Genomic DNA, 14,892 nt, shown 5'->3' on the forward strand with positions numbered 1-14,892 from the left:
TCAGTCAAGAGGTGGATAGCATGTTTCATCATCAGTCCTTCAGAATCATCATTATGCTGATGAGAGTCCCTAAATCTTTGGAAGTTGTTTGCTTTTACCATATCATTATAAAACTTGCTGTCCTGGTTCTGCTTACTTCACTCAGCATCAGTTCATACACATCTTCAGTTTCTCTGAAACCATCTACTTCATCATTTCTTAAAGTCCAGTACTATTCTATCACATTTATATACCATAACCTCTTCATCTTTTCCCCAATTTATAGGTAACACCCTCAGATTCCCACTCTTTGCCACCTCAAAAAGAGCTATAAATATACATTTTTTACATCCTTAGGCTTTGTTTTGCTAAGGAAAAATCCCTTTCTTAATCTTTGTTATTCAGTCATTCAGTCATGACTGACTCTTTGTGATCCTATGGACCATAGCACACTAGGCCCTCCATTATCTTCCCAAAATATTTTTTAAGCTAGCTTCCCTTGAATTTCCCCTGTCCTCTTCTCCCTTTTCCTATTTACTCATTGAATATATATTTCTGTACCCAACTCTGTGTATATGCTTTCTTCCTTTAACTAGTTTAGATGAAAGTACAGATGTTAGCTGCTCCCCTCTCATTTCCTCCTCCTTGTTTGTATAGATGCCTACTTGTGCACCCTGATTATATGAGATATTTTCCTCTCATCCTCCTTCCCCTGTCCAGTGTATTCCCCCTCCCCTCTCAGGATTCTCTGATACTGGCTCTTCATGATTTCTAACTACCCAATAATATTTTATTACATTCATCTAGCACAATTTGTTTAACCATTCCCCAACTAAGAGGCAATCTAAGGAACTCCCTTACTTTTTGTTCTTTACTTTTCATTTCCTCCTTTTTAATTACACTAATGCCTTTCACCATATCCTACAATAGGTTTTTATTTCATTTCTTTTTCTCATTTTTAATGGAGGGAGGAAGGAGGTGAGAGAGGGAATGTTAGCAATAGTGATGCCAAAAGAAGTCCATTAAAATATTTTAAGACACAGAACAGAATAGGAGGAATTTCAGAAAGAAGCATAGACAAATAGGACAGCTTTGAAATGTATTTATTATATACTAAAAAAAGTGGTTATAAAATGTAGATTCACAGTCTCTGTTGTACATAACGATTTTTTTTTGGTGTTTAAGTTTAGAAGAAAAAATAAAAATTAATTTTAAAAAGAACCAGTGTAAATAGTGAAACCATTTCCCCAGTTTTCCCAGAGGTCCTTATAAAATAAGAACTCTTTCCCTTGGGAGTCTGTGTTTGGGTATTTATTGAACATAGGACTACTAAACTGGGTTGCTTCTGGGTCTTGGCCAAGCTCTTTCTATAAGTTCTATGCTTCTGAGTTGGTGAGATCTCAATTGTTCCAATATTTCTGTCTTTCAATGTTGCTCTTCTATCTCTTGTTGCATCTTGATATTTTGGGGGTCTACTTCTACCACTGTCTATCAGGGTGTCCACTATTTGTTAATACTTTCCAACTGTTCTTCTAAACTAATTCTTTTGTTTGCATTTCTGAATTTATATTTAAGAACTTGAATTTCCTTCATATCTCCTTTTAATCTTTTTTTTTAAACTGCATTTGTGATTCCATTGATATAGGGAATTCTCACTGAGTAAACTCCTCCATGAATTGAGTTGGCATCTAGTTTTATAAAGCTACCTGGGTCACTGAGATTCCCTCTGTTATTTCCCATTTATCCTTTACATCGCTTACTTTGTATATCTTTGTATGTTGTTTACCCCATTAGATTGTAAGCTCCTTGAGGGCAGAGACTATCTTTTGGCTCTTTTTGTATCCTCAGCACTTAGCACAGTGCCTGGAACATAGTAGGCATTTGATGTTTATGGATTGACTTATTAGGTGATTTGCACACAGCCTTGGATAGCATGTATCAGAGACAGGACTTAAATCCAAATTTTCCTAATTCTGAGGCCAGATCTCTAAAGACCATACCATGCGGCCCCCTTTTAATCCTTTAAAAGTTTTTTAATTGTGGTGGACATCAGGTGTCTTGCAATAGTTGTATTCTCATTTCTGGGGATGTGTAATTGATATCACAATATACTTCCTCTCCTCCAAGATTTGTTGGAACTTTTTTGCCCATAGAATCTATTTAGAATATTAGGAGCTTCCTGTTTATTCAGTATTTCTGTCTTTTAGCTGGCCTTTCTGCAGGATTTTTCCTATACGGATTTCTGTCTGTTCTTCCTATTTATTTCGTTTAAACATTTTATATCATTTTATGTGGAATATTTCTTGTTTTGTGGTGATGGAGGAAAGCTGAGCTTAGACATGACCACTTATCCATTTCCTACAATCTTTCCCTTTGTAGGAATCCCTCCAGAACAAGTTCATTTATGGTGGATCAGGGGAGACCACAGTTTGAAGGCTTTTCGACATTTCTTGGGATTCTTAGGGTTTCTGTCCAGGGTGGTGTTTACAATTTTCAATAAGTCTTCTCCACAGTGAAAGTTATGCCATGGTAATTACATTTCTTTTATTTATTTTTATTTTTAGTCAATTGGGGTTAAGTGACTTGCCCAGGGTCACACAGTCAGTAAGTCAAGTGTTTGATCTGAGGCCAGATTTGAACTCAGATCCTGCTGCTTTCAGGGCTGGTGCTCTATCCACTGTGCCACCTAGCTGCCTCCAGTCATTACATTTCTACAGAGCATTTCTCCAGCATGAATCCTCAGACGGTAAAGGTCCTTCCTCTGAATGAACGTCAATGGCATTCATAATGTTTCTCTCCTGTGTGGATTCTCTGATGCTGAGTGAGGTTTGAGCGTTGACTGAAGGATTTTCCACATTTCTCACATTCATAAGGTTTCTCTCCACTGTGAATTCTTTCATGTGTGGTAAGGGCTGAGCTCTGGCTGAAGGCTTTCCCACATTCTTTACATTTATAAGGTTTCTCTCCAGTGTGAATTTTATGATGTTGTGCAAGATTGGAGCGCTGACTGAAGAATTTTCCACATTCCTCACATTTATAAGGTTTTTCTCCACTGTGAGTTCTTTCATGCATAATAAGGGCTGAGATCTGGATGAAGGCCTTCCCACATTCCTTACATGTATATGGTTTCTCTCTAGTGTGAATTCTGTCATGGCGAGTAAGAGTTGAGTTTTGGCTGAAGGCCTTCCCACATTCTTTACATTTGTATGGTTTCTCTCCAGTGTGAATTCTCTGATGTTCAATAAGTCCTGAACTCCAGCTAAAACACTTTCCACATTCCTTACATTCAAAAGGTTTCTTTATAGTACGAACACTCTGAGGTTGGACAGGATGTGAGTTCTGGCTAACAGCCTTTTCATAGTCCTCACATTCAGAGGCCCTCTCAGTCCTCTGTAGCCTCTCGTGTGGAATAAAGGTTGGCTGGTAATAGGAGAGATTCCGACATCTGTTATGATGGCATGAGCTTGTGTGCCTGGATTTACTCTCAAAGTCATTGTATTCATCACCTCTCTGACCACTGGAGGTTTCCTTGGGAAGGAGAGTCAGTTCACTGAAGTCCCCTTCTTGGGCAAGGACTTCCTCTGGAGCTTCCACTGCAAGATTTCTCATTTGCTCCCACAGCCTGAATTCCTCAACAGGACTCTCCTCCACTAGGTCATTCTGAAGAATATTTCCTCTTCCCATGAATGTGCCTGATGATACTTCTTGTGTTTCCACTAATTTCTGGTTCTCCAATCTTGTGTCCCAGACTGAAAGGAACAGACAATGAAGAGTATTTGCTTCCAAGTTGTAAGGGACTTCAGAAGGCTAGTCCAGTTCCTGCCAAAATCCTGAATCTCACTAGCCCAGAGTGAGCTGGCCACCAAAGGTGCTAGGGCACTCTTGGGCACACTGAGAGTTTGGGTTATACTGTTGTTGTCCTCTACCCTGGTCAGATCACATCTGGATCACAGTCCTCAGTTCTCCCTACCACATGTTAGAAGGGACACATTGAGAAGCTGGAGAACCTCTAAGGCAGTAGAGGGCCTCTGATTTAGATCATATAAATATTAGCTGAAGTAACTGGGGCCATTCATATTGGTGACAAGAAGATCATAGAATCAGAAATTCAGAGCTGGAAGGGACCTTAGAGGTCATTGAGTCCAACCCCTCATTTTTCAGATGAGGAAACTGAGGCCCAGAGAGATGAAGTTGATGGGGTGTGGCCCAAGCCAAGGTCTTAGCCCCTTGATCCAAAGGAAATCTGGCTCCTCTTTGTCTACAGGCCCCAGCCTCTCATCTCCCTTTGAAAGCCTTAGCCTTACCTTTTAAGCTTATTCAGATGTACCTTTGCCCCTTGCCCTAAAAGAATCTGGCTCCCTTTTGTCTATGGGCCCCAGAAAGCCCTTAGTCTGGTGTCAAACGGTTCCTTGTGGACTCCCCTTATCTCCCTTTGAAAGCCCTAGCACCCCACCTTTTGATCTCATGCAGATACCTTTCAAACTTCTGCCGTCCAGTTCCCTTCATTACCTATTCCCATTGTCTATTCAATCTCTCAGACCTTCCAATTGCAATTCTTACCTAGACCCTTTTCCCAGCCCCCTAGTCTGGCCACCCAAAATTACTTTGTAAGATCTACTCTGGCTCCCATTGAGACGCTGAGAATCTCATGCGCAAAAGGCTGAGACTTTCTCATGCTCACTCATCCTTACGGGCATCACCTGGCCTATGTGATTTATCGCTAATAAACTTTTCCTCTGGCTGGAAGAAGAGTTGAGTTGAATTCTTTCACCCAGGTCCTGGCGTCTCAATCTCAGGGGTTCCCAGGAGCACCCCAAACCTCTAGACCTCTAGACCTATTCAAAGTGACTTGCCAAGGGTCACCCCACTGATAAGTGTCTGAGGCTATATTTGAACCCAGGTCTTCCCGACTCCAAGTCCAGTGCTCTATCCCTGATCTCGTACTGCTAGGTATTAGAGGTCTGATTTCTTCTGCCTGCCCAGAAGTAGGACTGATGGGTGGAAATTTTGAATAGATCAGTTTAGAGCTGATATAAGAAAAAACTTCCTACTAATTAGAGCTGTCTAAAAGTGGAGCACCTGTTCTGTGACATGTGGGATTCTCTGTAAGGAGATTACTGTTAGGGTGTGTTTTGGTAAACTAGCCCCTAGACATTTAATGTATCTTGAAGCTATTTTGATTAGTAGGGATTAGTAGGGAGATGTACAAACATTCTTTGTTGGTTTATTTTGTTTCCTATTTTATTGAAACTATGCTTTTTTGTAGAATTTCTGGGGTTTTCTGTGTAAACAATCCTGTCATTGGCTAATGGAGACGATTTCTCGTCTCCTTTGCCTAGGTTTATATGCTTGGTTTCCTTTACTTCTCATGCTCCTGTAGCTAGCCTTTCTAGAACTGTATCATAAGTAGACGTCGTTGTTCTACCCCTGCGATGTCATTAAGAAGGCTTCTACAGCCAAGGAAGGAAGGAATGACCAGTTGTGCCCCCAGAAGACTGAGGATGGGAAACGTGTTTTCTTCCTCTTGGCATACAGGTGATAGACTACAGGTGTAGGATGGGACCAAAGGTTTTCAGGCACAACCAATGTGTGAATTTGTTTTGGTCGACTACATTTATTTAATAGAAGGGAGGCTGAGGTTGCCCTCATAAACCTCCCTTCCCTTTTTTGAGGAAATAGATAGTTACACAAACGAAGAAGAAGAAAACAAGGAAAAGAAAATGGAAGGACGTGGAGAAGGGGACACAGACAAACAGAGCAGCGTTGGCACTACTATGTCCAATTTGAACACACACACACACACACACACACACATCCATATAAACCAAAGTGAAGCATAAGATTCACACTCTCATGTACAACCCCCTTCTCCTGTTCTTTGTATAGGGAAATGTTCATACTTGATGTTTGTCAACTTCATAATAAAAAAATAATGAGATCTTCCTTTGATTTTCCTTTCTCTTCCTAATTTTATAATTTGTTTCCTTTTTGCTACTTGATTTAAATTATGAAGAGTTATCAAAAGGTAACAGAACCTTTAAAGCCCTGTTTTCTTTCTCGTCAATGCTGCCTCTGAGAGGTCCTTGTCTTGCCCTCCACACAAGCCCACGCTTTGCCTGAAAACATGCTGACTCTGTCCCTTTAACCTTTCCAGCTCTCAGAGTTTAAATAGAAGCTTTATATTGTGGAAGAATCCTTTTGTTCCCATGTTCTCTGGCATCTTGATCATAAATAAATGGCGCATTTTGTCAAAGGTTTTTCTCCCTGAATCTATGATAATCATGGAATTTTAATTATTTTATTACTGGTGGTGCAGAGGAGAAAATGTTGGACCCAGTGTCTGGAAGACTTGAGTTCAAGTCTGGCCTCTGACACTTACTAGTTATGTGGCCTTGAGCAAGTCACTTAACTTGTTTGCCTCCATTTCCTCAGTTCAAAAATGGGGGCAATAAAAGCACCTACCCCCCCAGGGTTGTTGTGAAGACTAATTGACATAACATTTGTAAAAGCACTTAGGACAGTGCCTGGCACGTAGTTGGAGCTTAATAAATGGCTCTTCCTTAATATAATTTTTTTATGTTGATCATTTTCCTGATGTTGAACCACTCCTCTATTCTTGGCATAAATCCAACTGGGTCACAGCGAATAATTCTTTGACTGTACTGTTTTGCTAATGTATATGTATATTTTTGCATCAATATTCACTGGTGATATTGGTCTATGGTTCTATTTCTCTGTATAAAAGGCTAAGAGTTGGATAAGATGGGAAGAGAAGGGAAGATGCCCCTTTTCTCTATTTTCATAAACCATTTCTATCTCCTGGGGTTCGTTATTCTTTGAGTGTCTAGTAGGAGTCACTTATTAATCCACTGGAACCTGGGTTTGCTCAGTTGATGTCTTTCTTAGATTGAGTTGTTTGGTTTCTCTCCCTTTGGTTCTGTTAATATGGACACATATTATTTATTATGCCTCAATAGAATCTCCCAAAAAGCAAGACTGGAATTCTTTTTTTTTTTTTGGCTGGGAAATGGGGTTAGGTGACTTGCTCAGGATCATACAACTAGGAAGTGTTACATGTCTGAGGCCGGATTTGAACTCAGGTGCTCCTGAATCCAGGGTCAGTACTCTAACTACTGCGCCACCTAGCTGCCCCAAGATTGGCATTCTTGACCTTAGACATAGCAACAATAAAAACAAATATGGTGAAAATAGTTAAGAAGGGAAACTACACTGTGTTTAAAGTCATCAAAGATAATGAAACAATGTCTATATTACACATGTGTGCCAAATGATAACTGTACTTAGGGGAAAAGCTACATGAATTACAGGAGGACCTGGATAGTAGACAATTATTGGTGGGGAATTCAACATATCTCTTTGAGATCTGGACAAGTCTAATAGAAAAGTAAATAATAAAGAAGTTAAGGTTCTGAACAGAAAGATGGAAAAATTTAATGTGATGGATCTCGAGTGATTAATGGATGAGTATCTTGTGAAATATAGATCCTTTTCAACATTGCCTATCAACTCTCCAAAAAGTGACCTCATGGAACCGCATGTAGAACCCAATTCATCAATGCATGCAGAAAGGCAGAAATGTGAACCTCATACTTTGGAGGCAATAGGAATAGTGACTGGACCCAAGATTTCACCAGTATAAGGAACTACTGTGTGACGAAACTCTCTCCACCAATGCATAACCTTCTGGGTTTGGAGGGTTCCCTAGAGCTCTGGTAGGCTGAGTGTTTTGCCCTGAGTGACAGCCACAGCCACTATGCATCAGAACTGGGGATTTCAGCCCAGGTCTACCTGGCTCTCAGCATGTTAACCTTGTGTTGTGTTGTGTTGTGTTGTGTTGAGTTAAGTTATGCTATGTTGGCTCTAATACCATAAAAACTAGAATCAATCAGTGAACTGACCATGCAACTGAAAAAAAAACCAACTAGAAAATCAACAAGCTAGTAACTTCAAGACAAATACAAATGCAGAAGCCTTGGAAATCAAAGAAAACATAATGATAATCAAAATTAAAAAGACGTGTGAGATGATAAATCAGTTCAGTTGTTTCAGTCACCTGTGACATTCCATGACCCATCTGGGATTTTCTTAGCAGAGATACTGGACGGATTGCTATTTCCTTCTCCAGCTCATTTTACAGGTGCGGAAATTGAGGCAAACAGGGTTAAGTGACTTGTTTAGGGTCACCCAGCTAGTAAGAAGTGTCTGAGGCTGGATTTGAAATCAGGAAGATGAGTCTTCTGATAGGCCCAGTGCCCTATCCACTGAACCACCTAGGCTTTTTTTTTTAATAAGGTTTAAATGTGGGAAAATTGGACAACTAATTCATTGTTGGTGGAGTTGTGAACTAATCTAACCATTCTGGGAGCAATTTGGAGCTATGCCCAAAGGGCTGTAAAATGTGCATAACCTTTGACCTAGCGATACTACTTCTTGGTATGTATCCCAAAGAGATCATACAAATGGGAAAAGGACCCCCACGTAGAAAAATATTGATAGCAGTTGTTTTTGTGGTGGCATAGAATGGGAAATTGAGAGGTGTCTGACAATTGGGGAATGGCTGAATAAGTTGTGGTATATGAATGCAATGGAATACTATTGTGCTATAAGAAAGGATGAGCAGGCAGACTTCAGAAAAACCTGGAAAGACTTGTATGCACTGATGCTGAGTTAAGTGAGCAGAACCAGGAGAACGTTGTACACAGTAACAGCCTTGTTGTTCAATGGCTAATATTGATACACTTAGCCCTTCTCAGCAATGCAAGGATCTAAGACATCTCCAAAAGTCTCATGATGTAAAATGCTATCCACATCCAGAAAAAGAATTGTAGAATCTGAATGCAGATCAAGCATATTATTCGCTCTCTCTCTCTCTTTTTTTTTTTGCTTTGTTCCTTATTTCTCCTGATTTCTCCCATTGATTTTAATTCTTCTTTACAATATGACAATGTGAAAATAGGTTTAATAGGAATGTATATGTTGAGCCTATATTACATTGCATGCTATCTGGAAGTGTGGGGAGGGGAGGGATGGGGAGAAAATATGGAAATTAAAATCAAATGGAAGTAAATGTTGAAAACAAAAAATAAATACACTAATTAAAAAAATAAAACGAGACTCAAAACTAGAGAAGCCATTAACTATTTGATTTTTTTTTTAAGAAAGGGAAGAACAAATGACTAAAACAAAAAAAAATAAAGAGGGAAACACAACCCATGGAGAGAACATTTACTGTTACCAATTATATGTCAAGCTAACTGAAAGCTTCTGAAAAATGGAGGCAGTGGTAGGGTGGCCTCCCTCAGGGATGGTCCCCACCAACTTGTTGGACACGTGGCATGGGAATGGGAGGGTGGATTAGATGGCTCCTTCAGGGCTCAAGTCATTCCATGAGTTCTTTTCCATCTTAGACCAGATCCCATGGTCTGAGCCCTTCATTTTCAAGATGGCCAACTTGAAGTTCAAAGAGGAAGGGTTTTGCCCCTTGGATCACTCGGGCGCCAGGCAGGCTGCTGAAGCCTAAGGACTCCTTTTCAGAATACTGTTTTTAAGTAACTGAAGGAAACGCTAAATTTCCATTAGAGGTTAGTGAAAATAAAGGTATAATTTTTCACACTCAAATTACAGTCCTCCTAAAATCAACCTGCTGTCCTAAGCATTCCCGACCTAAATAGTGAATGGAAAGACAATCAGTGTAGTGTGGTGAGTAGAGCCCCAGAGCTGGAGTCCCAAAGCCCTGGGTTTGAATCCTGCCTCAGAAACTTCCTAGCTTAGCTGTAAGACCCTGGGCAGGGAACCTCAGAATCTTCACTGTCAGGGCAGGGGCTTGGCTCCAATGGGCTCTAAGGGCTCCAGCTGGTGATCCAAGACCCTAGGAAATGGGAGAGTCTGCGGAAATGGGAGAGTCTGCAGAAATGAGGCATCTCTGGATGTGCAGAAGGAAGCAGGAAGGTGGGGATGGACTTCAAAGGAGGGGGCAGCTGTGGAGCCTGGAGCCAGCCTGGAGTGACCTTGGCCGTCTTGGGCTGGAAATTTGTTTCACTCTGTCTTTTTGTGGGTTCTACTGCTTTAGAATTTGTTTAGACCCATTTTTAATAGATATTTGGAGTGGTTTGAGGGAGAGCTCAAGCAAGTCACTGCTTTTACTCTGCCATCTTGGCTCCACCCCTGAAGGTCTCTCCTGGAGTGAGCTTGGGCAAGTCAGAGGGGGCATAGAGTCTCAGGAGCTGAAAGCAACCTGGGAAGCCATCTGGTGCCACCCTTCCTCTGCAGCCCAAAGAATCTCTGGAACATTCCTTAAAACTCATCCTGCAGCTGAAGGATCTTTGTTGCCAGGCAATTTATCACCTCCCTGTCCTCAGTTTCCCCATAAGTAAAATGAGCTGGCTCAACTAGAAAAAATGCCAGACTGGGACTGAAGAGAGCCAGATTGGTTGGCCTTTGACCCCAAAAGAGGTGTAAGCAGAGAAGTGCTGGGGTTCGGGTGGGAGAGCCCCTGCCCGGACACAAGAGGCCCCATGTCTAGCCACATTTCTGCCATTCTGTGTGAACTTAGAAAATGTCACTGACCTTTCTGCCTCAGTCTCCTCTTCTGTAAAGCAAAGGGCTTGCTGTGGGTCATCCCTAACACTCAGAAGTTCTCCTGCTTGTCACCCCCAATAATCCAGGGTCCTTTTCCCCTTGTCCATTCTGGCGATAGCACCCCATCCTATGGAGTTCTCTATTTATTGGTCTCGGGGCAATCTCTAGCCAGGGGAAGGGCAGGAAAGCATGAACACACCCTGTTTCTGGCCCCCCAAAGAAGAGGAGTCTCATTTCTGAACCACTTCAGCTGAGCCTATCACAGACTCCACATTCTAGACTCCAGAAGTCAGGGCTATCTTTCAGGGGGAGGTATCTGTAGGTCAGAGCCTGAGCCCAGGGGAGGTGGCCTTACCCAGGGACACCAAGTTCCTGTAGTTCTCCAGCATCACCTCCCAGTAGAGCTCCCTCTGAGCCGGGCTCAGGCACCCCCATTCCTCCTCTGTAAAGTCCACAGCCACGTCCCTGAACGTCACTGCTTCCTGTAACAGAACGTGTCCGTGCTGAGCCAGTGGCCTCCCCTGGCACAGGCCTTTGGGAAGAGGAAGGCAAGAGAGGGCACAGTGGTAGGGTCAGATGGACAGCAAGTGGACCTGGAAGGGCTCTGGATACTGTGGGCAGATGGAGGGGGATGAAGGTCCCAGGTACTGGTTGTTGAGGAGACTCCAAGCTCCAAGCCCAGAACTGCTATTCATTCTTTTTTTTTTTTTTTAACCCAAAACAGAGAATTGTATTTCACCAAATCATCTAAGATTCTCCACTGGGATGGCTCTTGGCAATGGAATCTCTATAATTGACATGGCCCCAACCACAGCAAGCCAACTCTTGAAAGCTGAGAAGCCTCAGAAGAAGGTGGTCAGGGTACTTTGGTATCAGAGGAGCAGATCCCAAAGCCCCCCTCTAGTCTGTCCATTTTCTGTCTTGCCCCACCTCCCATTCTCTCCTCAAATCTCTCCGGATGTCCCCAAACCAACTCTAAGCCACTCCACCTCTGGCATCTAGCCAAAAGAAAACATTGAACTTGTCTCTTAGGATTAGGGCAAGAAGGTGGTAAGGAATCTCCCTGAGTGCTGTGGCTGCATTAGGGGAACAGGGTCCCAAAAACCTAGGAAAAATTGACCTTTTTGCTTACTGCTCAGCCACAGAAGGATTCATGTTAAGGGAAAGAAACCACTTTAAGTGAGCAAGGGAAGAGGTTGTCCTAGTGTTACCCAAGCTGAGAAAGGCTTTGGAAGAGTTTCCCGTTTCCGTCCCAGTTCTATAATCACAATAACCGAAAACCCCAAAGGGCAAGTGAAGAACACCATCCCTAGGACACAGGGATGCCTAAGTCTCACTTGATCCCCAGGATTTTGCAAATTCCTCACCACCAGAGGGAAATGAAGAGACACTTCTCTACCCTTTATGGACTTTTTGAGAAGGAGAAACAAGGGGAAGTAACTAGATGTGGGAACAGACAGTCCTGATCATCACTTTTTAAAAAAATTTAAATATATTCTAAAAACAGAAATAGCTGTCTCCTTATGACTTTTTTTTTTTTGGCAAGGCACTTGGGGTTAAGTGATTTGCCCAGGGTCATGCAGCTGGTAAGTGTCACATGTCTGAGGTCACATTTGAACTCAGGTCCTCCTGACTCCAAGGCCAGAGCTATATCCACCATGCCACCTAGGTGCTCCTCTCTTTATGACTGTACAGGACCCCAGGCAGAGAACCTCGGTGCCTCAACTGTTCAGCTCTAACATATCAAACCTGCTACATACAGGACTTGTCTTCTCACAAACCAGGGGGTAGGTGGATGTGGATTTGTAGGAGTTTGCCTTTTTTCCCCTCAAATCTACTTGCTGGCATCGCTGGGATCAGGAATTGTAAGTGGCTCTGAGGGTACAGTGTGGTCCCAGCCCACAGTGGTGAGCAGGAAGTGCTTGAGTGGGGGCCACATAGCATCTCTCACAAAGTCTCTGTGGGGGGCAGCTAGGTGGTGCAGTGGATAGAGCTCCAGTCTTGGACTCAGGAGGACCTGAGTTCAAATCCGGGCTTCAGACACATGACACTTACTAGCTGTGTGACCCTGGGTAAGTCACTTAACCCTGATTGCCTCACCAAAAAAAAAAAAACCCAACAAACAGTCTCTGTGGGCTTGGCTTCTGAACCCCTCTTCAAGGCCAGAGTCAAGCACCACTGGGGAGAACAGTCTTCACTGAGGGACCCCAGCAGGGGAATATTGTCTAGCGAGAACACCAGCTTTGTGATGCTCTGGGAGTGCACAGAGGAACTGAGGAGAGTTTTAGGGCTCTTGATGTCCACAAGGAAGACAGTGCCATTCTCATCAGCAAAAGCAAAAACTTTTTCCTTCTGAGGATGCCAGGCCAGTGAGGTAGGAAGGTGATGGGTGGCACTTTGGCCAATATGTGTAGCTGGCTTGGGGTGCCAGGTATCCCAAAGTAAAATTCTATTGTCCTCACTGCATGACAAGAACTTAGACTCCTTGTAGGGACAAGCAGCACCACAGAAGACTTGGCCAGAGTGAACTCTATAGGAGTTCAGGGCTTTTTCTCTAGCAAGGTTCCAAACTTTGACCTAGAAGTCCTTGCTGCCACAGATGGCCCCAGTGCCATTGATCAGAATGCTGACACCACTTCATAGTTGCAGAACTTGTTGACGATGAGTGTCTCGCCCTCATCCAGCTCCCACAACTCCACAGCACCAGAGTCAGAGGCCACGAAGATACCGAGGTTCCCCACCCAGGCGATGTATATGTCCCCTTGCCATTTGCCCTCAACTGAAGCCTCCCGTGGAAGTTGTCTCCCCCATTTTGACAGGAGTTCCTGGAGAACAGGAACATTCTAGAATGATTGTCTAGCTATTCCTAGAACCCATGCTTAATAAATGCTGTTTCATTCATTCATTCATTCATTCATTCATTCATTCATTCATTCATTCATTCAGATCCCGGTGATAAATATCCACCAGCCCGCAGGCATCATTCTCTCCCCTTTTTCAAGGAATTCAGATCATGTACACTGTAGAGTACACATTCCCTATGTCTTTATTGGTTCTTTCCCTACTGCTTTCAAACCAACCTAAGGCTCAGCCTTGAGCAGCAGCTTGGCCTCAAAGCTGGATCTCTGGGCTGGAGTCAGGAAGTGGATGCTGCCCTCCAACCGGCTGGGTCACTGACCTCTAAGGGAAGGACAGCAAATGCTATAGGGGGAGGCAGCCTAGAATGGGGCGCAGGGGATGGAGGATCTGGCTTTGAGGCCGGCCTGGGACCCAGCCCTGTGAAGGGACTTGGGGCTCTGGGGAACTCTCCAGGCTGGGATGAGTTTCCTGGGCCGTGGTCCAGCTCTCGATGCACCCAGGCACTTGGCCAAGTCCTCTACGGGGCCATGGAAATGTTGGCAGTTCTGAGGATGATTCGGAAACCCTTTCCTGGGGCTGCCACCTCCTCCTGCTGCCCCTCGGGTCGGGTCTCCCTCCTTCCTCCAGTCTAGAAAAAGCTGAGGAGTGGGTGCGTGGGTGGGATGGGGGGGGATGCCTGGCACACAGCAGGCGTTCTAGGAATGCTGGCAGCAGGGTGTGGACCCCTGCGACACAAGGGCCTAGAGCCCCCGAGGGGAGCCCAAGGCGTGGGCACACGTATACAAGCGTGGTCACGGGTGGGGGGGAGGGACGGGGCACAAAAGCCGAACAGAAATCGCTGTAGGCATCCAGGGCAAACCAGAGCCCGTGAGGGAAGCCCACGGCGCGGACACGCGCGCGCACACACACACACACATATACACACACACACACACACAAGCGTGGTCACGGGTGGGGGCCGGGGGACAAAAGCCGAACAGAAATCGCTGTAGGCATCCAGGGCAAACCAGAGCCCGTGAGGGAAGCCCAAGGCGCGGGTACACATACAGGGACATGTGTGGACACACCCCCGACAAAACACGGACACGCACAGGGATAAAAAGGGACACAAATCACGCACCAGCACTTTGTAAACGCGACTGCAAGGGAAGCCACCACACAGCGACATACAATCACACACGCACACCCACACGGGAATATACAACCACGCACATACATTCACGCACACGGAGGAAGACAAGGACACACAAACCCAGCAGCCCCAAGGGGACCAATGACACACAAAGACACTCACGGGCATGGTCTTGGGCGGACCAGAAACACCGCCCCGCCCTCAGGCTCGTGACGTCACACAGGGGCCTCTCTCTTCTGCCCCTATGTTGGGAAGCCACGGAGAGAGATAGAGGAAAGAGAAAGAGAAAGGAGGGAAGAGAGAGAGAGAGAGAGAGAGAGAGA

The 14,892-nt window shown here is 44.2% G+C and overlaps 1 protein-coding gene and 1 pseudogene across 1 annotated transcript in view; both read right to left on the minus strand.

The window, feature by feature from the left end:
• Positions 1-2,498: 2,498 nt before the first annotated feature.
• LOC110197793 (uncharacterized) overlaps positions 2,499-14,892 on the minus strand; it is a 32,877-nt gene continuing 20,483 nt past the window's right edge. Inside the window, exon 5 of the mRNA XM_078146417.1 lies at positions 2,499-3,260. Within this exon, the coding sequence (XP_078002543.1) occupies positions 2,752-3,260 (509 nt within the window). The 3' untranslated portion in view covers positions 2,499-2,751. The remainder of the gene's footprint in view (positions 3,261-14,892) is intronic.
• On the minus strand, positions 12,413-14,482 carry LOC110197740 (methylosome protein WDR77 pseudogene; annotated as a pseudogene).

The sequence above is a fragment of the Phascolarctos cinereus genome, unplaced genomic scaffold, assembly GCF_003287225.1.
Source record: "Phascolarctos cinereus isolate Bilbo 61053 unplaced genomic scaffold, phaCin_HiC Scaffold_726;HRSCAF=1367, whole genome shotgun sequence".
Lineage (NCBI taxonomy): Eukaryota > Metazoa > Chordata > Mammalia > Diprotodontia > Phascolarctidae > Phascolarctos > Phascolarctos cinereus.